Raw genomic sequence first — 25,486 nt, forward strand, 5'->3', positions numbered from 1 at the left:
CGAGGGGAGCTGCACTTTATCCTATTTCAGAAGGTCCAAGTTCTTCCAACATAAATTGTCTTTAGAAGTATAATGACTCTGTCATGTATAAATACAGTCAAAGCTAGATGGGATTAACTAAATTCCCTATGCATAGCTTTTATATTTTTTAAAAATCAAATGCCTTATTCTTTAGATATTAAAATCATTGGAATTACCTATCAAGTTGAGTGTCTGATTTTCAAATTTGCAATGTGAAAACCTTTCTATGTGAAAACCAGCTGTATCCAATCACCATAGAGTAGCTTTTCAATTACTTGCTTTGAAAAGAAAAACTTTATAAAGATGTACATTTTTAAAGGTGTTTGCTTCATGCCTGAGAAGACATTTTTCTTAGCGACACTCCTTTGAGTAACTTATTTCCAACTCTTGTCCATGGAAATTGTGAGCTATATTAATCGCAGCTTAGAAAAAAAATAAAGGAAGTGTGTGCACTAGAATGTGTGTGAAAACCAATGAGAACGTCATAGAAAGTCGTGTTTTTTAAAGCACTTTTTGAGTTAAACATGCTGTTCACATTTTGTTTCTATCTGTATCATGAATATTATGCCCTCTCACATATTTAGGGAGAGACAGGGTGGGGACCAAATGAGAAGAAACAAACAAAACCCAGCTTTCCAATCACGATTAAAAAACATCCTTTCCATCCGTTAATGGTAGCTGTGCCAGGAGAAGAACTTTAAGGTCGTAATTCTGGCTGAGAGCATCCCCATCCTCTCCTCTCTGCTATTGCCTGCTGGAATGTATAATCTGTGATGTGTTTCTTTTTGAGAAGTGAATTGATGGTGTTAGGATAGCACTGTGGAGGAGACGAATGTCCTGCAGCTGAGTGGGTGGCAGCTGCCTTTCCACCACTTGGAGTGTTTCCCATACAGAGCAGGTGTGTCGCTGCCTGTCTAGCTCTCCAACTCCTTATCTGGAACTTCTGCACCATCACACCATCACATTCCACTTGGCCAGGTAGCTCTCAGGGTGATTAAGTGCTCAGAATTTGAAAAGCGTGAAGCATGAACTTCTGGGCTCTTCCTGCTGTCTTTCCTTTCCCTTTCCTAACGGGGGCTTGCATTTGTTTTCCTCCTGCTCGTTGTGAAGCTGAAAGATAGATATATATGTAGTTAGTGGAATACCTTCTACAGAAACATTTTTTCTTGCAAAAATGGCTTGCAGTAAGATACTTGGTTAGTATCCTACTGGTGCTTACTAGAGTTTGATAATATTTATTTTTCTGCCTATTAGCTTTGGGTGTTTAAAAAAAAAAAAGGACTTTTAGCATTTCTTGATTTCCCCTACCCGCCTCAGATTGTAAAATGAAAGTGATTCCAGAGGTAGTTTTAAAACTTTTATTTCTGGATCCTGTGTTCTAAGTGAGACTCAGATGCAGAGGCACGAAAGGGTGAATTTGTTCTTATTTTCCTTTTGAACATGTAAATCCTACCATTTTTATTTCCTGCTAATGCTGCTTTCTTGCCACCTGTATTGCCCTGATCACTACCAAATTGAAATGCTTTAAAATTGATTTGGTAATAACTATTTAGAGTGTTTCAAATCTGTGTGAATATTCATTTTGCTGCATTGCCTGCAATTTTAAAAATCATCCTTAATTATGCTGGCCTTTTTTTATCTCTTGGGTGAAGTAGGAAATTTTTTCTTTTACATAGATAATTCTGTAATATATTTAATATGGGAGGGGAATCCTTGGTGATGGTTTGAGTCAGCAAAGCACTTGCTGTACTTTTCATGCAGACTCCGGCGGGATTCTTCAGGATGTTCTGTTGGCTTAGCAAACATTTATTGATGCCAACTCTGTGCCAGGGGCAAGTTTGTTTAATACTAGAGTAGTAAAGATAAAACACAGTGGCTAGTTTCAAAATTTGGGTACCCGAATGACCAAAGAATGGTCTCCTGTCCTGTGGACAGTTAGGCCAGGTTTAAATTGCTGTAGACTTTAAAACATAGCTGCCACTGCCAAGTTTGGAAGATGTGTGCCTAGGTTCATAATAATAGCAACCACTATTGTGTTCTTTTCGAAAGAGTCCTGAAATCTATGGAGTCATTGGACTGTTTTAGAAGCTCCAGTGTCTGTACATACAATATACAGGTTCTGCCAAACTTTACCAAATACTGTGCTGCATGCTGTTAGAAGACTTGATGACTTGTCTGCTGTGACAGACTGAGTTTGGGCAATGTGGTTGAGCAAAGCAGGCTCCCCTGCCTGCCCTTCCCCCACAGCATTGCCTTTAGGTGTGTCTAGAATCAGAGGACCTGGGGAAGGCTGCTGTGAATGCATGGCTCAGGTCCCTGGCCTTGCTGCGTGTTCTAGCAAAGCATGCTTTGCGCAATGCGAGTGAGCACAGAGCTGGAGATTTGGTACAGAGATCTGCCTGTCACAATCCAAAGTACAGGGCTCCCTGTGCAAATCCGGGAGGGAAGCAGAGCCCTGTGGCCTGTTAGACTGGCCTGGCCCGAAAAGCCAAATTGTTGTCTGTGGGCAGTTCCAGAAGGAGAAGCCAGAAAGTGCCCTGGAGTGGAAGGTAACTCAAACAGCCCGCACTTTGGTGGGGTAGCTTGGGTGCCTTTACTGGACCACGTCAGCTGGGCTGAGGGAAGTTGAAACGGTGACCCCAGGTGAGCTGCAGACTCTGTTCTATTTATGGTTTGTTAGTTTGGGAGTGGGGCAGCATTTCTGGTCAGAAAGATTTAGTGCATGATGGTTTCATGTGTAGTCTTTCCCTTTGTCAGTCAGGGAAATCCATACTGTGGTGCGAGGTAAATTTGAGGTGTGAGTGCCATCTATCGGAGTGGCGCGCTCGTCCAGTGAAGGGGACAGGGTATCCCTTACGGTGCTTTCTTGTCTGTGATCTCTTCCTGATCTTCTGTAGACTTTGCTGCAGTGGCGCTTCCCTTCCTAATGTTGTCAGTGATCTTTACTCAGTCAGACGGAAGGAGGCAGTAGCTACAGTCATTAGACTTTCTTTTTTTATTCATGTCTTCCCTTTTCCCATTTTTATAAGCAACTATTATGTTCCCTTTTTTTAATCTTTAATTTGTTGGTCCAGTGTTTCAACTTTTAACTCTTCCTGTCAACTGTTAAACTGGATATGGATATTGAAAAAAAAATGTTTTAAAGTTACTTTTTTTTAATTGTATGGGGAAAACATTCTTAAGTATTCGTGATATATGAAGCACTTGACTTATTGTCTCCATAGCCCAGGGAAGGATGACTAATTGTCTTTATTTAGAGCCTTAGCTTTGAAAATGGAGAGTATAGGACAGTCTGTAGGGTGCTTGAAAAAAATTTCAGTTGCTCTTTTTTTTTTCCATCCTTTGAAAATGTTTATTTATTGCATATATTTTATAATATGCTAGTATAGTGCACAACTTATAAATATGTATATTTGGGATACATGTCCCAGTTTTTCTACTAATAATGTTCCATGATAAGGAAAGCTTGTGGGGCATCATTCTAGAGGGAGCAGAGCTCCAGGTGGTGTGGGGATTTTCTGCCCATAGGGCTGCTAACTAAGGTTAACTAAGTCGAGATAATAGTTTAGACCAGAGCCCAGCGTGTACCAAGCACTATTGCAATATTCATGTTAGCTACCTCTATTGTTGTAGTTTTTATTTCCTAAGGGTACTTAATTATACTTAATCCCTCCCGAAAGAATTTGAAACGGTCATAAATAGGACATTTAGTAAAACAAGATTTTTTTTTTAAGTGAGGGTATGAGTTGTTATGAGGGTATGAGGAAATAGGAAGAGTAAGAGAAAAGATGAAGTGAAGGGTCAGGTTCATAAGGTTTTAGTCACTTATAAATGAGCAGAATATTTTGCTCTTAAGTTTCCTGCTGATCAGTGTAAAGAGAGAAACAGAATCAAATACCCAGATTATGTTTGTAAGGTAAAGACAAAAGTGTGCCTGTTCCTAGTACCAGGCCCTGAGACACACCTTGTGGGTACTCAGAAGGGAAGAAGCCAAGGTTTGAACCCGAGATCCTTGCACTTTTTACTTGTCTTTTCAGCAGCTGAGATAATTCTGCCTAATGTGGCATTCCTTTGATACCACTGGCCTTTGCTTCCTAAACAAACAATTCTGGGTTAACGCTGTAGTCAGTTTAGTTTTCATTTTGATGTTACATAATTTGATTTAGATTCCACCAGGCTCCTTATTGGGCCCTTCTCCCCCCAACCCCGATTCTAAGTGTATATTCTTTTCAACATAGGCAGACCCCTAAAGGCAAAAGAAGGAGACAAAAGTTGGGAAGGAGAAGGAATACAGTTTAATACAGAACTTTACATAGGAAAAATATGGGATAAGTCAAGGCACAGTTCACCAACTGCAAAATATATTCTGAGCCCTGAGTTTTGGGCCACAAATACAGAATTCCTTTTACTGCTAAGTACTGGGCACAACAGGGAGAGTTTAAAAAGCATACTGCGTGTGCATTCAGAGCTGGTGTTGCATATACCACTGACTTGTGTGTGTGTGTGTATGCACGTGAGAGAGAGTGATAGGTTTCTTCATTCTGTTTCTATTATCTACAAAATGGAGGTCAATGATTCTGACCCTTCTCACCTCTTCTCATGGGTAGTGGTGATCATGTCTATGTCCTAATATATTGAGAAAGTGCTTAGGAATTATTATATCCCCGTACAGTAGCAGGACTGGTTAAATGTGCTGTAATACCGAAGAGGATCGGACACACTCCCTGGCCAAAGGGAATTTTCAAACTATGTGGAGATTCAAAAGTAGCACATTCAAATCATTGAGCAGTACAAAACCTAATTTAATACTAAATTGTGTGACACAGCCTAACTTCACAGCTAGAAGAAGCTTAAGGCCTGATAAGTCACTCATTTTACAGAATTTCGCATGTTGGAAGAGTGGTTGAGACCCTGTCTGGGTGTGATGGCAAGCCTTAATTGCATAGGCTGGCATCTGTGCTGGTTGAAGAAATAAGATCTTCAAATTTTTGAGCTGTTAGGAAACTTAAAAGATTATCCAAGCACCAGGAAATGGCAAATAGCACTTATTTTTTTAGAGCATTAAAAAAATAAGTCATAGTTAAGATGTTGCCCTAGTTAGGGCGCATTCGTGTGTATGTGTCAACTTGAAGGTGACTGGGCTAACTTAATTAGAAGTTTGAATTTCTGTTAGCCTGGGGAAAAAATAGATATTTTGAGTAGTTCGTCATTTATTGTAAGAACAACTTTCTCTCTCTGAGACTGTGGAGTTCCCCTATTTGGTGTGACTCCGAGGTGGTACGGAGAAAGCGGACTTGTAGGGCCTTTCTCTGTGCCTCTGGATCTGCTTCAGGGCTTCATCGCAGTTGAGCAGAGATGAAAGCACACTGGCTGGACTTCAACCTTGGAGGCTGGATCTGGGATTGGATCCCAGGGAGGAGTATTTTCAAGCGGAGAAATCTCAGTGGGGCTTCTTTCTAGGAGTGCCTGTGACTTCAGAGCTTCTTGCGTCCCTTCCTGTCAAGAGCCCTGGTGAGCATAGATGGTGAAATGCCTCTTACGTGAACTCATGAGGGTAGCCAAGACCCGAGAGTCTCCTGCCTATAAACACTGACCTTATACCCTCCTTTTAAAAATGGCTTCTCCATCTATGGCTTCTCCTCCCAGGAGCTGTTCTGCAGTTCACTGCTGGGGCCAAAATCTGTTTTGATTTGCTAAAGCTGCCAGACTATAATATACCAGAAATGGACTGCTTTTTGCAAAGGGGATTTGAATTACAAGTTACAATTCTATGTCCGAATTTAGTCACCAACGAGAGGATAACTTCAGGAAGGAAGGGCAGCATCTGGGTTCCTCTCTCCTGTGGGAAGGCACATGGCGATGTCTGCTGGCCCGGGTTGGTTTCAGAGTGGCTCTCTCAGCCCCTGTGGGTCCTCCTAGTTTCTGCCTGGGGGCTTTTCTTTTGCATCTCCAAAAGTCTGTGCCTTGGTGTCTGCTTTCTGTAAGGGCTCTCAGCTGTCTTCTCTCACCATGAGCTCTTTTAAGGACTCCAGTAAGCTAATTTAAGACCCACCTTGAATGGGCCAGGTCATATCTCTGTCTAATCAAAAGGTCCCACCCAAACAATAGGCCTACCACCACAAAATTGGATTAGGATTAAAGACCTTTCTCAGGTACATGATAGTTTTAAACCAGCACACTTTCCACCCTCTGAACCCCCAAAAGACATGTTCTTCCCATATACAAAATACATTCATTCCATCACAATATCACAAAAGCCTTAAACCTTTTCTTTAGCAATACAAATGCAATATAATGTAAAAAACAGCACAAAATCTCATCAAGGCAGTTACAGGCATGGTGTCCTAAGGCAGAATTTCTCCTCCGACTGTGGACTGTTGAAATTCAGACCAAGTTATCTGCTTCCAGCATACAAAGGAGGGACGGTCATCGGATAAACATTCCCATTGCCATGGGAAGAAATTGGAAGGAGAACAGGGTGAGGACAGAGATCGGTTTCTTCACTCTGTTCCTGTCTACAAAGTGGAGGCCAGTCATTTTGACCCTGCCCCCCTCTTCTCACGGGCAGTGGTCACCAAGCCCTGGTAGTTGCTGCTGTCCGGTAGGCAGAGACCTGTCCTTGTACTCCAGGGGCCCTGCCCAGACCTTCCCCTCTTTCGGCTACGTCAGGGCCCTGAAGACCTGCTCTGGGTGCTCTCACTTGTGACAGGAAGTGGGGAGAGCCACGTCCCTGCTCCCGCTGCTCTGAGTTTAAGATTCAGATCTTTGATGGTTTAGTTCTGAAGTGTGTGGTGCCTAGGGAGAGCAAATGAGGAAAAGCATCACCTTCTTTTTATTTTTCAATTAAAGAATATGTGTCTCCAGATGAAACAGACAAAACAATAAAACCAACAGACACTCCCAACCCCCTGTCTGGAACTTTACCTTAATTAGACAGTGGACTAGCCTGGGAACCTAACCAGTTATAACAGATCTCTGGGAAAGCATTCCGAGTTTCAAACACTGGCCTTACAGTAAAGTTCGTAACGAAATCTGTGTTACAGGACTGCCTATATTTTATGCTCATGACTTATTAACAGAGTTGCCATTAATAATTACCATTAATAAGGAGTACTCTCATTAATAAATTAGAGTATTCCTGCAAAGCGTTTTAACTCTATTCCTGGCATAGGGGAAACCTTCAAAAAAATATTTACTCCTATTGCCACCACCATGACCACTACAGGCAGTTTTAGGATGGAAAGAATCATACTTGCTATACTTATGCTCATGTGAATAGGCCATTAAAAAATGCAATGAAAGCTGTGATTTGACTCCAAGGAGGTGAGAGTTAGGTAAATACTGGAAACCATATGAGCAATGAATGATAGGCATTGGAAAAAAGGTCATTGGTTATACCCCAAATCAGCTTACACCTTGGTTAGAGACAACACTGACGACCTTGAATTGACAGCAGTGAGCTTGCTGCCCTGGAGCTGAAGTTTGTAGAAGAACCAACATTTGAGTCCCTACTGTGCGCCAGGCACTGTGCTGTTTCGGAAAGGCAGAGATCATTTTGCCTTAGATATGCTCAGGGGGCTTCAGTGGGTGGGTGGGATTTTAATATAGGAAGAGGAGCAGAGGGTAATAGGTCCAGGCTGGAGCAGCAGGAGCAGAGACAGTCTTAGAATTAGTAACATGATACCCTGTGGTCAAGATCACAGGGAAGAAATTGTTTTGTCTTTTGATTACCTCTAAACCTCAAAGAACCTTGCAAGAGGAAACAAACCAAAATCCCTTCAGACCTCTGATCCTAAATAACTGACTCTGTTCGAGCTAATTCACCAGCCTGCTGATAAACGTGTTATCGTTGTGGTGTGTGGATGAAGCAGCTGGATTCCAAATACACTCTGGGTTGGTGCACTTGCATTGAAGAGGCTTGCAGTTAAGGACCAGGGCTGCTGAGAGCCAAGTAGGGAACACAGAGGGATCAATGGGCATGGCCCCTACTCTCAAGGAAGCTGGTGTGGAAGACCTAGTGGCAGGACTCTGGGTCAGCATCAGGGACCCGGGTGACCTGAGCCTGCAAAGGGATCATGCATGGCTCGGCATCTTTAGATCAGAAATGGCTGCTTGTAGAAGCTCTATAGGGTGAGTATTGTATCTTTCCTCCGTCGTATCCCTCTTGCTCTTTTGCCAAGACATTTAAAGAGGATTTTTCTGTCTTTTTAATTTCTTTTCCTGTGCTAGTTTTCTTTCTCAGAAGTTTCGCTTTTTGTAATCACAACATACTTTCCCATGCTGGTACTTTCTCTGCATTCTTACCATAGAGGTCTTGCATTCTGTGTCACTGAAGGATTAAAATGAAATCAGTCCCTCTAGAGGATGTTGAACAGATGTTATGAAGTTCAAATATATGGATCAAATTCTCTGCTTGTCTTTTTTACAATGTATTTTTATTTTTATAGATTTTCTTCTGCATATTTTCAACATTAACCGTTATGCTTCCCGCCCCCCCCCATGAACAAATGTTGTTAATTTGGAAAGTATACTTAAAAGTTCAAAGGATTTAATGAGATATGAATTCTTTGGGAGCAATTTATCTTTGTTAAAAAGAGAGGGTATGTTATCTCCAAATCACTTAGATTTACCCCTAACTCTCAGATACTTTCAGACAGCTTTTTCATTATCTTCTTATCAGAGTGTTTTTCCTTCCCTTTAGAGTGATTTAGGATTTTATTTCCCCTCATAAGCAACATTTTTCTAGTTTACCAAAATACAGTGTATGAAACATACTTTGATAAAAATCAGCGTGGACCAGAAAAATTTCCATTGATCACGGGGAGGGCAGTTTGTATGTTTTAACTCTCAACAGCCCCTGCTCTGCCTGGCCTCCTTCAAGTATCTTGGTCTTTCATTTCAGCCACAATTACAAGTTCATCCGAAAATGATGACCGGAGTGGCTCCAGCTTGGAGTGGAGTAAAGACGGAAGCCTAAGGTTAGGGGTACAGAAGGGAGTGCTTCATGATCGCAGGGCAGATAATTGCTCCCCAGTGGCTGAAGAGGAGACCACTGGGTCAGCGGAGAGCTTGCTACCCAAAGCTGAAGCCTCAGTTGGAGATGGTCCCGTCCCTTATTCTCAGAGCTCCAGCTCGCTAATAATGCCACGGCCCAACTCAGTTGCAGGTAAGGCCATACCCCTCCCCTACAGGGTCATCTCCCTGGGTCTGCAGTGTCCTGTAGTCACTGCCTTTATCTGGTCTACTACAGCAGGCTGCCAACTGGGAATCTAATCCAGGCATTCAGCTTTGCTAGGCCTTGGTTTACCCATCTGTAAACATGAAAAAGCTGCCCCTAATGGTCTTTAAATGACCTCTCTGGTCTGGAATTCTGTGAATCTGTGATTTGGGCTATGTGGCTCTTTGTGTGTATGGGAAGAAAATACGAAAACTCTCCCTTTGGTTTTTGATATTTTAAGCCTGAGTAAATTCATGACTTACTGTGTTTTGGTAAATGGGGATCATTGTTTAGAGTGTTATTTGTTTATATATCAGCTCAGGGAGTTTCTGATCTGACCTTCATACTTATTTTTGTATAATTGAGGCCCATCAAAAAAGCGAGGTCGATTTTCTTTATGATTCAGTTTAACTGTGAGCTCACAGCTTTAAATGTAAGACCCGTAAAATGAGAATTCTCAAACAAGGAAATGAAAATGAGCAAGACAGACATGCATTAGCAAGATGTGGCAGCTGGAAATAAAAGGAAGACCCGAATGCCCACGACTGTTGAGAGTTGACTGGTCCATGGGTGGTCATCACGTAAGGAGTGTAGTTGGAGGGGGTGGGAGTGGGGTGCTCTCTGCATCTGAGCTGTCGTGTCTGAGTAAGGTCTTGAGTTTCTAAAATGCATGTTCTTCTTGGGTTGAATTTAGAAGAGGAACTTGTCACAGTCATTCTTTGTTACCAATGTAGTTTCTCCTCTACTAACATATGGGCCCAGATTCTCTTTTCCTACATCAGAGGGTTTTTCTGTAATTTACTCCGCTCCTTCAGGATGTGGTAGTTCATTCTGGTGGTTGTTGGGTGGGTTTTTACAAGGTAACCCTGAAGCAGCTGATACATAAATAGCCTTAATGGAAAAGTTCTGAGACACAACTCTAATTCACTTTCAAAGGAAGTAAAATGGCCTTGTTCCAGAAGATGAATTTAGCATGTCTGCCAGAGAGAAATGCTGGAGAGCATATGAGTATTGAGTGATCATTCTTACACAAGGAGAATTCCCTTCTGCCCCACCCCCACCCACCCCAACATGGTATGTTGCACCCAAGGTTTTTTGGGCCATATTTACCTAGTTATAATGAATAGATCATTTGAATTATCCCAGATTGACTTCACCAAATGGCAAGCATATATTCAGCTTAATCAAGCTATTTTAAAATTAGAAAACACATTCATACATTAATTTTAAGAGTGATAAACGTATCCCATTTGTGTTTTCCATTCAACATTCTTTTATGTGGTCTCCTGCCATGTGAGGTGACAGCGGGTGTGAGCTGACATTTTCCAGGAGACTGCAGTGATTACAGAGCAGGGCTTTCTGACATCAGCTGTGCTCATTCATTAGCTTCTATCACACTCTTGAGGTAGACCTCCTGTGGCATGGGAGGGCTTTTACCTGTGGGCTTGAGCAGGGACTGCTTGGCCTGATGGATTTTCTCATCTCTTCTGTGTTACATACTTTAAAAATGAAGAGCATATTTTGGAAGAAAAGTACCAACCTCACTGTGTCTGTTAACATAGTGTGTCTGTTAACAAGCTAGGAGTCTGGGATACTTTTCATTGCCCACTGCCCTCCCCACTATCTGAACCTCAATTAGAGGGAATTGCAAAATTTTTCAAGTGTCATTGAAAAGAATAGATTCAGGTACTGCAGCCCACATGCACCACTGTTTGTATAGCAACTGGAAGGCAGGTTGCTACAAACAGGGCATTTGGCAATACCCAGTATTAGAAAAAAATCAGAGGGAATGAAGTGGTATGTAAGAGATCAGATATACTGAAATCTCTTGGAAGAAGTTATTTACATGTCAAGATCTGTGTTAACGCAAATAAACTACCATTTTGAAGGAAAGGTGTTTTTGAGCATGGGGGCAGGCAGGACTGGCAGGTAAAGAAAGGGTGACCTGGCCACTGTTTATTGCCTCTCCATGGTATCTGGCCTCCAGGAGAGAATGGGGTATGTAATGAATTCCTATGCTTGCCAGCCTTTTACTGTAATTGAGCCTGTTATAAAGAATTCTAATTGTTAACTATCTGCAACAGTGCAAAATTCTTCTCAAAGATCATAAAAATAAACTGGCTAGGTTTGCAATTGTTTGCTATTCAGAGGTGTTTTTTTTTGTAAAGGCATATATTAGAGTGGGATTGATTTGGAATGCTGCAGTCAGGTCATTGCTGCATAGCGTGTCAAAATACATGCCAGACATTTTATTTTTTTAAAAACTAAAATGAGAAATGTTTAAAATTGTATCTTAGATAATCTAGAAGTTGGGGAATTGAGTTCCATTTCTGACCACTTATTTTTTTCCTTCTGAAATACTTTTTAAGTGAATCACAGAATACCAAGTTTGATTTTCTAGGAAACCTCTGAACACAATTACCATCCTATTTTCTTGTGCCATGGATTTATTGGCATTTACCTTCAATGGAAAGCTACCACTCACTGTTCCAGCAGATGTTTCTCTGCTCAGCTTAGAGAGTACTCCTTCTGCCCACCCCCAAAATAAAACCCTTTCCTGCAGCCTCCTGAAATGTATTGCTCACCCAGATGCCAGACACAGTGTATGTGCAGTAAGGGTATAATTAATTTAATTGCAGAGATGTTAGCAGTAGGTTGATTGCAGCAAGAAATTATTGCTTTGCCTATAATTTTTTTTCTTTTTTTTTTTTTAGCCCTGAGTAGTGTTTAGGATTTTGAAGGCATTTATTGTTAAATACTGAAATTGAGTCTGGATCTTCTACTGGTATTGTGTGGGAATCTGTAGGCATGTGAGAAAGCAGAATGTGGTCCAGTTCACCTTCTCTGGGTAGGTGGAGAACACCTGGGAACATTAGCTAAACAGCTCAGCTTCATTGCTCCTGTGCCTATGTCTCTATTGGTGACACTGAAAACACCTTAGAAAGCCAAGGTAGTTGGTGGCTTGCAGTTCTGCTGAGCGATGGGCCATTTCAATTCAGCCTAATCATGTTTGAAATGGTGAATCAAACAGAGCTGTGGAGTTGCTGAGGATGCTTTATTGCATACATTGGATCTAAAGCTCCAAATGGTAACTGTAGATTGGAAAAGAGAGAGAAATCTCAGCATCTCCTCCATATCTGTAAAGCTAAGATGCTTTTGCAATCCTACGTTCAGAATGCTCTTTTACTCTCATATTTTTAATTCTTTCTGTTGTCACAAAAATTATAACCTGAATATTATGTTCAGTTTATATTATGAGGCAGGGAAAGAGGGGCAATAGGAAACCCTTTTGTGGCTCAAAACATCTTTCTATTCTCTGAGACTCAAATAGAAACCTGCCTGTGGGTTGTGGCTGCAGCTTCCCTTTTCTCCTTCAGACACTGATATCACAGGTACCCTCACAGTGAGGTGTGCCTAGGGAGGCCTACGTGATCCTAGGTCCCAGGCAGAAGCCTAGACATGTGTTCTGAGCTGTGTTGTTGTTGTAGGGAAGTTGTGGTGATGAGTGTAGTCCAATTCGTCCTCCTGGAAGTTTCATGTGCCCTGGTTGTGGAAGAACTGGAGAGAAGCTAGATGTTGCCTTTCAGATCACCAGACATCAAGTCCATTTGGGAAGTCTTAGGAATTAGCTCAGTCCTTCTAATGGGAAAGGTCTGCATGGTAACTCTGTGTGCCTGGGACATTCACATGTATGTATATACACTGTGTGTGCAAACAGCTGTGAATATATGCCAAAAGGGCATAGCAACATAAATGTATGTTTATGCTATTACAAGGTCAAGGTTTTGGGTTCATGACTGGCTATGGGAAGAAGAGTAGAGCAAATACTTGGTTGCCCCTTGCAGAATCAGCCACAGGGGGCACACCATCATAGAGGCAGACCGTGGAGCTGCCCAGGTAGTTGTTGCATGAAGAAATGAGAGGTGGTGCCAACACTGAGGAAAAAAGTCTGAAGCCTTAGGATGGGAAATGGGGTCGGCACAGAAAGGACAGATGTTACTGGTTGGCGGGGTGCTGTGTTGGATTCAGATTGAATTTGACTTCTGTCCCTCACACCTCGCTCCTGCTGATGATTTCACCAATCGTAAGAAACTTTAGTCTTTGGAATGCAGATCCCTCTAGTCACCTCATTTGCTCCCCAATTATATGTATATTTTATTTTCCTGGAAGAAAATCATGTATCTGAGGGCTTAAGAGTCCTTTATATTGGACCACTTAACCTATAATTCAAAGTAGGTTAATTTTATTTAGATTTCTCTTGCTGTGACCTAGGATGCATGTGTAAATACGAGGGTTTTTTTTTTCAAAGGCAAAAACATGTACTATGTATTTGTTGACAAGATTTGCTAAGAAAACAAAATTCTTGTGTACTAGATATTTTTATAATCCAATTTTGTGTGTATGTTTGAACAGACAATGTTTTTTAACAGGTACCTATGTGCTATGAATTTTACTGATTTTTGGCAGAGGCAAATGTGATTCATTTATTTTCAGAATTTAAAGGTCATACATACACAAGAATTTGAAGTTTAGAAATATGTTTATCTCTGACAAAGTCCACGTGGAGACTTTTACTGCTGAGAACTATCTTTTACTGTACGGGCACTGTGGAATTTGCGCACAGAGCCTGCTTGCTTAATTAACAAGGCTGGAGCTCCCAGCATCAGCTGAGGCGCCTTGTGAGCAGAAGAGAAGAATCTAGCCTGGTGCCTGTGTTTGCAGTAAGTACTGAAGTTTTATTGAGTGACACTTAATTGTCAAGCTTCCTCATAAAAATTCACGGTAAGGTCTGTCTTTTTCCAGGAATGATGGAGAATTATGTCAGCCGTATTTACATGACTTTGAAGAATGAGGAGCACTGGGTTTTGTTTTTGTGTGTGGTTTTTTTGTTTGTCTTTTGCCACTTCCTGATTAGTGATATTGTGAAAAAAATTAACTGAAACCAAAAAGAAAACCCAAAACACCTCTAAGTAAATTCTGTTAAAAGTCTGAACTGAATTGCTTCATAATTTATGGTCTGTAGTAGCTTGGATATTACTTAAGCTCAACTTTGAAAAGACTAAACTTCAGTTTAATATTACAGCAACGAGCTCAACAAAATTGGAAGACCTGAGTTATTTAGATGGGCAGAGAAATGCTCCTCTTCGAACATCAATTAGATTACCGTGGCACAGCACTGCAGGAGGTAGGACACAGGAAGTTAAAGGTATTTATCCTTGTATCATCTGTGATAATGGATGTCACGAACTCATTCACTAAACAGTGAAAGTCTGTGATAACCAACATTTCAAAGAACTGTTTTAATAACTTGATATGACATGTGTGTGCTAAATTTTTTTCTGTAAGGTGCAGAAGCAGGGCATTTTTAACATTACCTTAAAATGTAATTAACTTGCTTTTGAAGTTGAAAAATAACTGCAGTAACCTTTTTTTTTAAAATTGTGGTAACATATACAGCAAATTTCCCATTTAAATACTCTCAAGTACACAGTTTAGTGATACTAATTACATTCACCACCTTGCACTAGTGTCACCACTATCCTTTACCGAAAGTTTTCCCTCACTCCGAATAGAAACTCTGTACCCAAGACACACTAACTCCCCATTCACTACCCCTGCCCCCATACCTAGCAACCTGTAATCTACTTTTCGTCCCTATGAATTTGCATGTTCTAATTGTTTCATATAAGTGAAATCATGTAGTGTTTGTCCTTTTGTAGCTGGATTATTTCACTCAGTATGCAAAATATGTCTTAGCATGTTTCAGAACTTCACTTCTTTTTATGATCAAATAATATTCCATTGTAAGCATTTTTCACATTTTGTTTATCCATTTATCTGCTGATAGATACTTGGTCCACTTCTGTCTTCTGACTAATATGGATAATGCTGCTATGAACGTTGGTGTACACATCTCTGTTTGAGTCCCTGATGCAATGAGTTACTTTGAAGGGGTACTCCTTAGATTTTTTTCTTACCAACAAAGAATTAGTTTTCTTGCAGTTCCTTGGACTGTATGGGTACCCACACAGCACACTTACCACATGGGGCCTTCCCACCTGCACAAGAGCTATGACCTTGTTTCTAGAGAAAATGCATTCCCATTTTACTCATATAATTGTGAAAGAAACATGTTAAATACAGTTTCAGATAAACTTAGGAGATATGGTTTGGGCCCTTGCATCACTCTAGCCCCCTTTGCATTTGCCTCTGAGTTATTTTCATTACTCAGAGGCATGAAAAGACTGGAAAGTCACTTTAAGAGGACTCTTTGTAGAACCGTTGTGGTATAATGTATGAGGCATTACAGAACTATTGATTGAACCAAATTGGAAATACTTACAGATCCCTCACGGGAAATACCAAAAGACTCTACTAGGTGTAATACACAAGGAGTGAGATATTCTGAGATTTTAGTGCATGAAAGTATGATATTCTTCTAAAATAACAATTTTTCTTTTTAAAGCACGGTTTGCTCCCTACAAGCCACAAGACATTTTGTTGAAACCTCTGTTGTTTGAAGTCCCGAGCATAACAACAGACTCTGTGTTTGTGGGAAGGGATTGGCTCTTTCACCAGATAGAAGAAAACTTGAGGAACACAGAACTGGCAGAAAATAGAGGAGCAGTAGTTGTTGGAAATGTTGGATTTGGGAAGACAGCAATCATTTCAAAGTTGGTGGCACTTAGTTGCCATGGAAGCCGCATGAGGCAAATTGCTTCCAACAGCCCCAGTTCATCACCTAAAAGTATGTCCATGTTTAATTACTTGTCTAGTTTATAATAGTAATATATGAAAGATGGAGGGAATTGCTGTTCAGGTAGACATAAATTACCAGTTTTCTGAAGTTGCTCCAGCTGCTATCTCAGGTTTGCAATCATATATAAGAAATGCATTTGAATATGTCTGTTGATCATAGCACATATCTACAACTTGGACTGGGGGAGTGGGGGATTGGAGTCGAGGCCAGCTTGCCTCTGTCTTCATATGTATATAAGCAGAAATGGGGTAGTGCGGCCTGATCAAGTATCCTGGGGGGAATTTAGGTCCTAAAACTAAGAGGCTAGCTTCCTGGCTGAAGCAGCCAGATGGAGCCTGGTGCAGAATTCTTTTTTTTTTTCTTTTTTCCACAAGCACGCAGTCGCATTGCGAAAGCTATATAATTATACAGTCATCTTCAAGAAACGTGGCTACCAGAACACAACTGCATTTTGGGGCAGTTCCCTCCAGCCTCCCCATTACACCTTAACTAAAAAGTTGATACCTATTTAATGCCCATTGACACTTAATTTTGTCTCATTTTGCTCTTCCTCCTTTTGGTCGAGAAGGTTTTCTCAATCCCTTGAGGCTGAGTCCCAGCTCATTCTAGAATTTCTGTTTCACGTTGCCAAGAAGGTCCACACCCCTGGGTGTCATGTACATGTAAAGAGGGGGAGGACAGTGGGTTTGCTTGTCGTGTTGGCTGAGAGAGAGAGAGGCCACGTCTGAACAACAAAAGAGGTTCTCTTGGGGGTAGCTCTTAGGCCTAATTTTAAGTAGACTTAGTCTATCCTTTGCAGGGTTAAGTTTCACATGTACAAACCCCAAGATTGGGGGCTCAGCCTATTGCTTTGATTGTCCCCACTGCTTGTGAAAGTATCAGGAGTTCTCCACTTGGGGAAGCTGAATTTTCCCCCTTTCTCACCATTCCCCCAGAGGGACTTTGGTGCAGAATTCTTTTATGCCCTGTTTTCCATAGCATTTGTGTTCTATGCTGGATTTATTAAAATTGTAAAGACTAAATTAGAAAAGGGATGGGGTAGCAAAATATTGGACTATTCACTGCTTATTATGTGTTTAGTCAGATCATTAAAAATAAACTGTCTCTAAACAAGGTAAACAAGTACAAGAGAGCCATGAATTTTTTTTTTTTAACAAGATGATTTAATAAAGGACACTTGAAGTAGAGCTTGTACTGTGTGCACTTATTACCCAGTTAAAATACTCTCTGGGACTAACACAAAATTCATTCAATATCCAACCATGCCGGTTATTTGATTGTAAATGATGGAATTGGTCTCTTTTCCCTGCAGCTTCAGAGCCCTCCCAGGATCTCCCTTTCACTCCGTTGCTTTCACCTGGTTCTTCTGCAAGTGCTCCTAATGCAGCCAAAAGTCCTCTGCCATCTGGGTCTGGTTCTCCTGAAAACCCGAGACCAAGAGAGGATGCAGTGAAATACCTCGCTTCCAAGGTAATCAGCTCTTGTTTATGGGAGCCTTCCAATGAGAGACACATACTCCTTGCTTGTTTGTCATCTGAGAAATGAATTGTGAGATAAATGAGTTCTTTAATCAGAGGCCACAATTGCTTAATGAAAAAGCGTCACTTTTTGTAAAATTATGATAAAATACTCCAAATAAAAGGGATGAATGAAAATAAGTATCTAAAGACAGTGGACTTTATCTGTTTTAAACAGAGTTCCTCAAAGCAGAAGACATCCTGTGCATTCACCACAAATCCATCCCCATAAACGCAAGCTCCCCTTAATTTGGTATGAAATCCAGAAGTTTGGGAACGTTTAACCCAATGCAGACCCCTTCTGCCTGAGCTCTATTGCCTGGGTCTTCTTTCAGATGTTTCTTGTGATGCTGTAAAAAAAGACTTGGCAGACCCTTCCTTCCTAAATCTGTGGTCATCATGGTCTTTTTGAAATTTTCCTTCTCTTCAGTGCCCATCGCTGGTTCATAAGTCGTCCTTCCTGCATTAAATTGGCTACGTCTCTGGTTTCTAGTGAGCTGCATGGGTCTCCCTTGGCTGCAGTGGTGTGGATCCACAGAGCTGGAGAACCACCAAGCATGGGCAGCGATTTGTGGGGCTTTTAGTTAGGAGAACCTGCTGTGGTTGAGGTTGCTGCAGGGGAACTGAAATGAATGGGTCTCTGCTTCAGACTCCTTCTACTCTCCCCTTTCCTGCTTCCCAGATCGTGTCTGCTCCTTGCTTTGTGTGGTTGGCCTGACTGCTCTGACCCCGATACAGAACCATTGTCTGTTTGTGTATAAGTACTCTGAGGTTAGGGATGTGATGTAAATTTCAAAGCCACCATTGCTAGAGTGATTTTTCAAACCCCTTTGCAACCACAGTAAGAAAGACATCTAACACTAGAGATGTGGTACATATGCACACATATATACATAACCGAAGCAAAAGCATCATTAAACTATACTTGTTCTTATATTCTGTAACACACTCTGGTGTTTTAAATTATTCTTATTAAAAAAAACAAGAGCTGTTGTGACTCCATATTGATTTCTTGACTTACTGTTGGGTTGCCAAACCTATTTTGTAAAATACTGCGCTAGACGCTTGGACAGGGTCACTGCTGGTGGGCAGCTGTGTGATGGTCTTTGCAAGCCCAGGGGTCTTGCTGCATGTTCCTACTAGTCTTTGTCCAGGGGATGTTGAGGAGCCCAGGTTTTTCTCTCAGTGTTGATACATTAACTCTAAAACAGCAGTCCCATGGCAGTTCCAAACTGGCCTGAGAAAAGCCTCTGCATATCTACTACCAATTGCTTTTTCATCTGCAAACCTAAAGCCTAATCCCAAAGTGCCCTCTGACTATCTGTGTCACCTTGGTGATGCCTTTAACCCCTCTGCCTCCTGCCCTGAGCTGCACTTACCACAGACAGTTATAGAACTGAGTGGAAGGGTAGTGGCTCAGGCACTGCTGAAAAGTAGAATGCTCTTTACACAGATTGGTCTTGCCCTTTTTGACCTTCCTTACCTTAGGCTTATACTCCTCCTTCATTCCTCCCTTTTATTTTTTGTTCTGTAAAATATTCCTCTCACTCCCAAAATATTTCCATATGTGGCACTTTCCTGGAGATCTCTCCAAAAGACTAACCTTCTGCTGCTTCAAATTTGTTAGAATGAAGGGAATATTCTTCCTCTCCCTGGTACTTTCACTATTTCTTTGGTGTTTCGAGAGATACCTCTCTCTTCATGTGTGTCCTTTCATGTTATAGGCAGAATTTTGTTGCTTTCTATATTCATCTTTCGAAGAATGTCCCTTTTGAGCTTCTTGATAGTGTTGCTTGAAGAAGTGTGTGTGTGTGTGTGTGTGTGTGTGTGTGTGTGCAGGCTTGCATGTGTGTAGAGAAGCAGGGAAGGGGTTGGAGGCTCTATCTGGTTGCCCATCCCTATCCCTCCTGCCAGGGACGAAAAGCAGCTGTGACTTTACTTCCTGGCTGTCATAACCACCAACTTTTCCATCTGTTTTTTGGGATCAACAGAAGGGTTTCCCAAAGAGGTGCTGTGATTTTTGAAAACAGAACTGTAGTGGAGATGGCATTTTTTGATGTTGGGGTGGCTGGGAATTGCTCTAAACTAGGCAAGAATTTGGGTTTTATGAATTACATTTTGAGTTTATGTTCGTTTTGGAGTAACTTGTCTTGATCTGAATTCTAATCAAGACTGATATGTGGTTGTCATCGAAGATTATGCAGTTACTAGGACTTAGCCAACCACATCAATAAAGGGAGGAATAAGTGAATGAACTAAGCTGAAGAATGATGTGGTCTTGGGGGATCCAAACAGCATATCTTGTTATCTAAGAGAATGGGCAGACCCCTATTCGTGTTTAAGGTCCCGGAAGGAGTTGGATGAAGGGTGAGGTGACGCTGATGCCTCTGCCTCCCACAGGTTGTGGCGTACCACTACTGCCAGGCCGACAACACCTACACGTGCCTGGTGCCTGAGTTTGTGCACAGCATCGCCGCCCTGCTCTGCCGGTCCCAGCGGCTGGCTGCCTACAGAGACCTTCTGATCAGGGAGCCACACCTGCAGAGCATGCTGAGCCTCCGATCTTGTGTGCAGGACCCCGCGGCCGCGTTCACGAGGGGTGTGCTGGAACCGCTCACAAACCTGAGAAACGGTACCAAAGCCCTTCTCTCAGTAGTGACCCAGAATACCCAGGTGGTGCCCGGCAAGAGGGTGGTCAGCCTGACCCTGGGGTGGAAGGGAGAGGAGGGCAGGGAGAGCATGTGGGAGCATCCGTGGAGGTCTTGTCCCTGCACTGATGGTTGGACAAGTAGCTCATTTGTAACTAGGTTGGTTATTCAGATGCCTTAGAAGACGGTTGCCTACATGTTTCACACTTCTGGGTGGCGGGGGAGAAGCGATTGTTTGGCGGCACTTGCCAGTGTATGTTTTTCTGAGGGTCCCATTCAGTTCAGTTGAAACCTAAAGTCAGTTCTAGAAGTCTCCGTTTTATTTTTACCCCTGAATATCATACAAGATGGGGGTGCATTTTGGCTTCCCATTCTTCTTCCTGTTTGAGCTTCGTTTATCTGCTGGAAGGTGTTTAGAGATAGAGAGAGGGGATCTGGACCCACTCAGGTCACCGTTCCTCCTCACTGCCCTGGCAGAATGTTGGCATGAAATCTAGGAGGAAACCGGGTTCAGGCTTGTGGAAAAGGGCCCTGTTGTAGGAGCCTCCAGAGCTGGGCTCTCAGCTCAGCCTGGCTGTGTGGCCTGGGCTGGATGGTGTAGCCCCCGCGTGTCCCTGGCGTGTCATTTCACCTTTCCTGGAATCCGGCCTGGGAGCTCTGATGCGGGACCCAGTGCCTTTCCCAGGTTGGGTCAAGCATTCATTATCTTTGCTGTAGCTTCCCACAATGACAGTGGTTTATGAAGAGTAACTGTATTATATATTTGAGTGAGATTCTGCTAACATAATGCAATACGCTTCTGAAAATGGTTTTGTGAGAATTGGTTTTCTTTTGGCTCGGTGCCCCCCAGTTTTCATTATAAATGTAATAGAAAATAGGCCTCTCTGTGAGAAACATTTCTTTGCCATATGTATGTATTTTTCGATTTTCCTGACACTTTAGATTGTATATTAAAATGTGCTGGGTGGTGCCATCTCATAGCACTGTGTAATTTCTTAGTTAAAAAATTTTTTTATCCTTCAGAGCAGAAAATTCCTGAAGAAGAATACATTATTTTGGTGGATGGATTAAATGAGGCTGAGTTTCATAAACCTGATTATGGAGATACGCTTTCTTCATTCATTACCAAAATTATTTCTAAATTTCCTGCCTGGTTGAAGTTGATTGTGACTGTAAGAGCAAATTTTCAGGTAATAAAAGAATTCTCAAATTTCTTTCCAAGTCCCCATACCTAAATTTTTATACCGATGAATACTAATGACTTACAGGTTGTAAACCGTTTAGCTGCTCTGACGGAAAACTGTATTAGGACTTTGAAAAATTAGTGCACAGAGCCTCACATGGGTGAGGTACTAACCTTTTTCCCTTTGATGCGTATTTATCAAGATGCCAAGTACGTTTCCTTTCAGCATTGAGCTGTACCTGTTGCTCTTCACACGGCATAGTTTTGGTTTACCATAAACCAAGTTTCTGAACTGAAACCAGTTTTGGGGAATGTTTAAGGTGTCGGACTAACTGGTCTCCTAGAGTTTAAAGCTCTCCCTGTTGGTAGTTATTTGCAGGGGTTTGGAGTGGGGTTTTGCTTTTTATGAAGGGGGAAAGGAGAGCTGAAAAAGCACAATTTTAAGGCCTGTTTGTAGAGGTCTATTTTTGTGATAAAACTTAGAAAAATGAGGTGACATTTGCAGCTTGGTAAAAGGTGATTTTTTTTCTTTCTCTTCATTTCCCCCTCATTTGAACCCTAAAGTTGTATCTTAGCCATTGACTCCTTTCCTCTCCCACTATTTTTTTTAATGAAAATAAATAAATAAATTTTGACTCTTATCCTCTTATGATGATATTCCTTTAAAAACAACATTTGATTTTTTTCTCTGTCATGAGAAGTGGGATTAGACATCAGCGGAACCTGATCCTTGTTTTCATGGACATTTGATTCATATATTTTTCAGTAATTTTTCGTGCAGTAAGCAGACTTCAAAAATCATTTAGACTCAGGAACAGGAATTCTAGGTTTTACTTACAATCTGTTCAGTTAGCATCTATGTGCAGTGGGAATAACTGTGCCTTCCTGCCTCCTATGGTTGTTACACTAAGTGAGAATATGAACTAAAACAGTTCAGAAATGCCAGTAGGAAGTGAAAAAAAGGGCAGGAATTCACCTCTGCTGCTTGATGTGAAGATAGTGGTTATCTGGGGATGGAAGTGGAGACTGGAAGGGGTTATGAGGGGCTTTCGGGAGCTTGTGTTTTTCTATTTCTGGCTAATAACTTGGGTATTCTTGACCTGTTTACTGTTCTATACTTACAGTGCACAAAATTTAAAAATTTACTCCATTTTCAAAGTTTGTTTTTTTATTTTTTAAGCAGCCGTTACCCCGTGACAGTGGGCTGTCCTGCCGCACAGCATCACTGCTAGCAGGCTGTTGTGGGGCACAGCTCGGGGCGGTTTCACAGTCCCTGGTTGGGTTCCATGGTCCCAGTATGTGATGCATGAGGAAGGAAGTCCCTTATCTGGGAATCTGGTGGTAGTCTTAGATGAATGGGGCTGGTTTGTGATGTCCTTGTTACATAACCAGTTGCACAATGTAAGGATTACGGGTATTAGGTCACCTGCAGGGGCTCGCTGGCCCTTTCCTCATCCACGTGGTGCTCGGGCCTCTTCCGCTGAATGGCTCAGCTCCGACTGTTCCAATGAGGGCCTCGGGAAAGCTTTACCTATTCTATCTCACATCAGGATTTCTTTCACATAAGCTTTTTATCTTCAGCTTATCCTAATACATGTTTTAATACAAAACAACGAGTCGCTATAATCCAGGAAAATCCTCCTTGAAAGAGAACTAGTGAATCTGGTTTGAAATGCTGCTAAAATAGAAAAGGAATCTGCATTGCACGCCACTGTGGGTTTTTGTGTTTTTCCACAGGAGCTCATAAGTGCACTGCCTTTCATCAAGCTTTCCTTAGATGACTTCCCAGAGAACAAAGACATCCACAGCGACCTGCACGCGTACGTCCAGCACAGGGTCCACAGCAGCCCCGACATCCTTAGCAACATCTCTCTGAACGGCAAGGCCGATGCCACCCTCATCGGGAAAGTCAGCAGCCACCTGGTGCTGCGCAGCCTGGGCTCCTACCTGTACCTCAAACTCACCTTGGACCTCTTCCAGAGGGGGCACTTGGTCATTAAAAGTGCCAGCTATAAAGTTGTGCCCGTGTCCCTGTCTGAGCTGTACTTGCTGCAGTGCAACATGAAATTCATAACTCAGTCTGCCTTTGAGAGAGCCCTTCCCATCCTCAACGTGGCCCTTGCTTCGCTCCACCCCATGACCGACGAGCAGATTTTTCAGGCCATTAATGCCGGCCACATACAGGGCGAGCAGGGGTGGGAAGATTTTCAGCAGAGGATGGACGCCCTCTCCTGCTTCCTCATTAAGAGGCGAGACAAAACCCGCATGTTCTGCCACCCATCCTTCCGTGAGTGGCTTGTGTGGCGAGCCGACGGGGAAAACACAGCCTTTCTGTGTGAGCCCAGGTACGGCTGGCCGCGGCGGGCCTGGGAAAGGGATTTCAAACTGTGCCGTTCACATTCTTTAACTGAAAGGCAGCGCGTAGGGAGTGGGTGTCTTGCTGATTTGTTTTATTTTTTTTTCCTTTTTGCTGAAAAGAGGGGCGATTGGAAATTTTCTGTTTCTTTGCAAAAGCTCCCTTCTTTTGATTGTTAGAATTTGAGAACTACTCAGTAGCTTGGATGAGAGGCTCGGCACCATCAGAGTCTGTTTTCTTCTGGACCTCCGTCTCCTCCGCGCTCCCCAGCCCTCCGTATGGGGGTATGGAAGAGTGTGATAGCAGCCCCCGGGGAGCAGCCGCTGCCCGGTGTCCTCACCCATGCACCCATGAATGCTTTAAGGGCCTCCTTCCTTCCTCTCTCTCCTCCCTCATTATTTTTTCTTAATTATTCCTCATTAGAATTCCAGGAGTAGAATTGTGAAGTTAAAAAGTAAAAGTTTCTTAGTTTCCATTGTTATCTATCACCTAGCTTTTCTTATCACGTAGATTTGAGCATCATCACATTTGACAATATTTACTATGTCTGTTATGTTTTTCTTTTCCTGAAGTTTCTTAAATCATAAACATCATAAATTTTACCCTAAATAACACATTATACAACTCAGTAAAGTGGGAGGGGGCATTTCCTTAAACATAATAGCATCAGCACACCTAAACTAGTCATGATTTATCAATATTATCAAATATTTAACTGTGCTCAAATTTCTCCAATGCCTTCCCTTTTTTTTCCCAGTATATTTGAATCAGGAACCAAAGAAGGTCCATAAAATGTATGTTAATTTATAGATTTTTCTCCTCAATCTCTGTTTTCCTTGCAATTTATTTGCTTCAAAAGAGCAATTGAGTAGTCCATCCTGTAGTGGAGTCCAGTCATGGATGGGTTGCTTGGCGAGTTGCCTCCTCAGAGAGGTGGGAAGCCGCAGGCTTAGCTGAGAGCATTGGAATCCTGTGGCTCGGCCACCCAGGGCAGGGTGGTCCTTAGCTTGGTGTGGCCGTGAAGCTCAGAAGCTTGGGAGGCTGAGAAAGGCTTTGCTGTGGTTGGGAGACTGGCCCTGACTGGGGGGCTGGTCTGGGCTAGGTTCAACCCTGGGAGGAGCCCACGGATGGGGGTCAGGAAGGGCTTGGGGGCCGGGAACACTGAAAAGCGGCCAAGCCCGGTTTCCCTGGGAACAAGGGAGCAGGACAGGTGGGAGTTCAGGAGATTCTGAGAGGCCAAATCCCAGGCTTTGATGTCAAGGAAATGAAATGTTTCTGAGGGATCACAGGTTGTGTCATGGGAGAGATTTAGGCCAATATAAGACCCTGGACAGGGAGACTCAGTGGGCCATGTGGCCTGAAAAGTCAAGCTGTCCCTTGTTCTGTAGGAACGAATCTCCTGGTCTCCATCTGCCTTGATTTCTTCACCTCTAAAATGGTTCATAATCCATTTGAGAAACAGGCATTTATATATAGGTAATAAATACAATTTAAATGATGCATGTTCTTAATCATCCAGATTAGCAACTACTAGGAAATAAATTTAGGAGACTCCACCACCACCACCATCATCATCATTATTATTTATTTAAGTTTTTGCATGGGCAGGTACCAGAAATTGAACCCGGGTCTCTGGCATGGCAGGCAGGGACTCTGCCTGCTGAGCTACTGTAGCCTGCCCTATTATTATTATTATTATTTATTTTTTTTTAAATAATGGTTATGCTTCCCTCCACAACAACCACTTTTTCCCAACAAAATAGACACTCAGGTTTGTCAAGTTG

The 25,486-nt window shown here is 42.2% G+C and overlaps 1 protein-coding gene across 11 annotated transcripts in view; it reads left to right on the top strand.

Moving 5' to 3' along the window:
• TANC1 (tetratricopeptide repeat, ankyrin repeat and coiled-coil containing 1) overlaps positions 1 to 25,486 on the top strand; it is a 267,329-nt gene that overhangs the window by 200,743 nt on the left and 41,100 nt on the right. For 9 of the 11 annotated variants that reach the window (XM_077153922.1, XM_077153923.1, XM_077153928.1 and 6 more), the window contains 7 exons: positions 8,924 to 9,187; positions 14,322 to 14,444; positions 15,705 to 15,986; positions 17,311 to 17,468; positions 19,916 to 20,147; positions 21,187 to 21,353; positions 23,084 to 23,691. In XM_077153922.1, coding sequence (XP_077010037.1) covers positions 8,924 to 9,187; positions 14,322 to 14,444; positions 15,705 to 15,986; positions 17,311 to 17,468; positions 19,916 to 20,147; positions 21,187 to 21,353; positions 23,084 to 23,691 — 1,834 coding nt within the window. Of the gene's footprint in view, positions 1 to 2,073; positions 2,571 to 8,923; positions 9,188 to 14,321; positions 14,445 to 15,704; positions 15,987 to 17,310; positions 17,469 to 19,915; positions 20,148 to 21,186; positions 21,354 to 23,083; positions 23,692 to 25,486 lie in introns of those variants that run through there. The other 2 variants (XM_077153930.1, XM_077153926.1) reach the window with 2 other exon arrangements.

The sequence above is a fragment of the Tamandua tetradactyla genome, chromosome 3, assembly GCF_023851605.1.
Source record: "Tamandua tetradactyla isolate mTamTet1 chromosome 3, mTamTet1.pri, whole genome shotgun sequence".
NCBI classification, from domain to species: domain Eukaryota; kingdom Metazoa; phylum Chordata; class Mammalia; order Pilosa; family Myrmecophagidae; genus Tamandua; species Tamandua tetradactyla.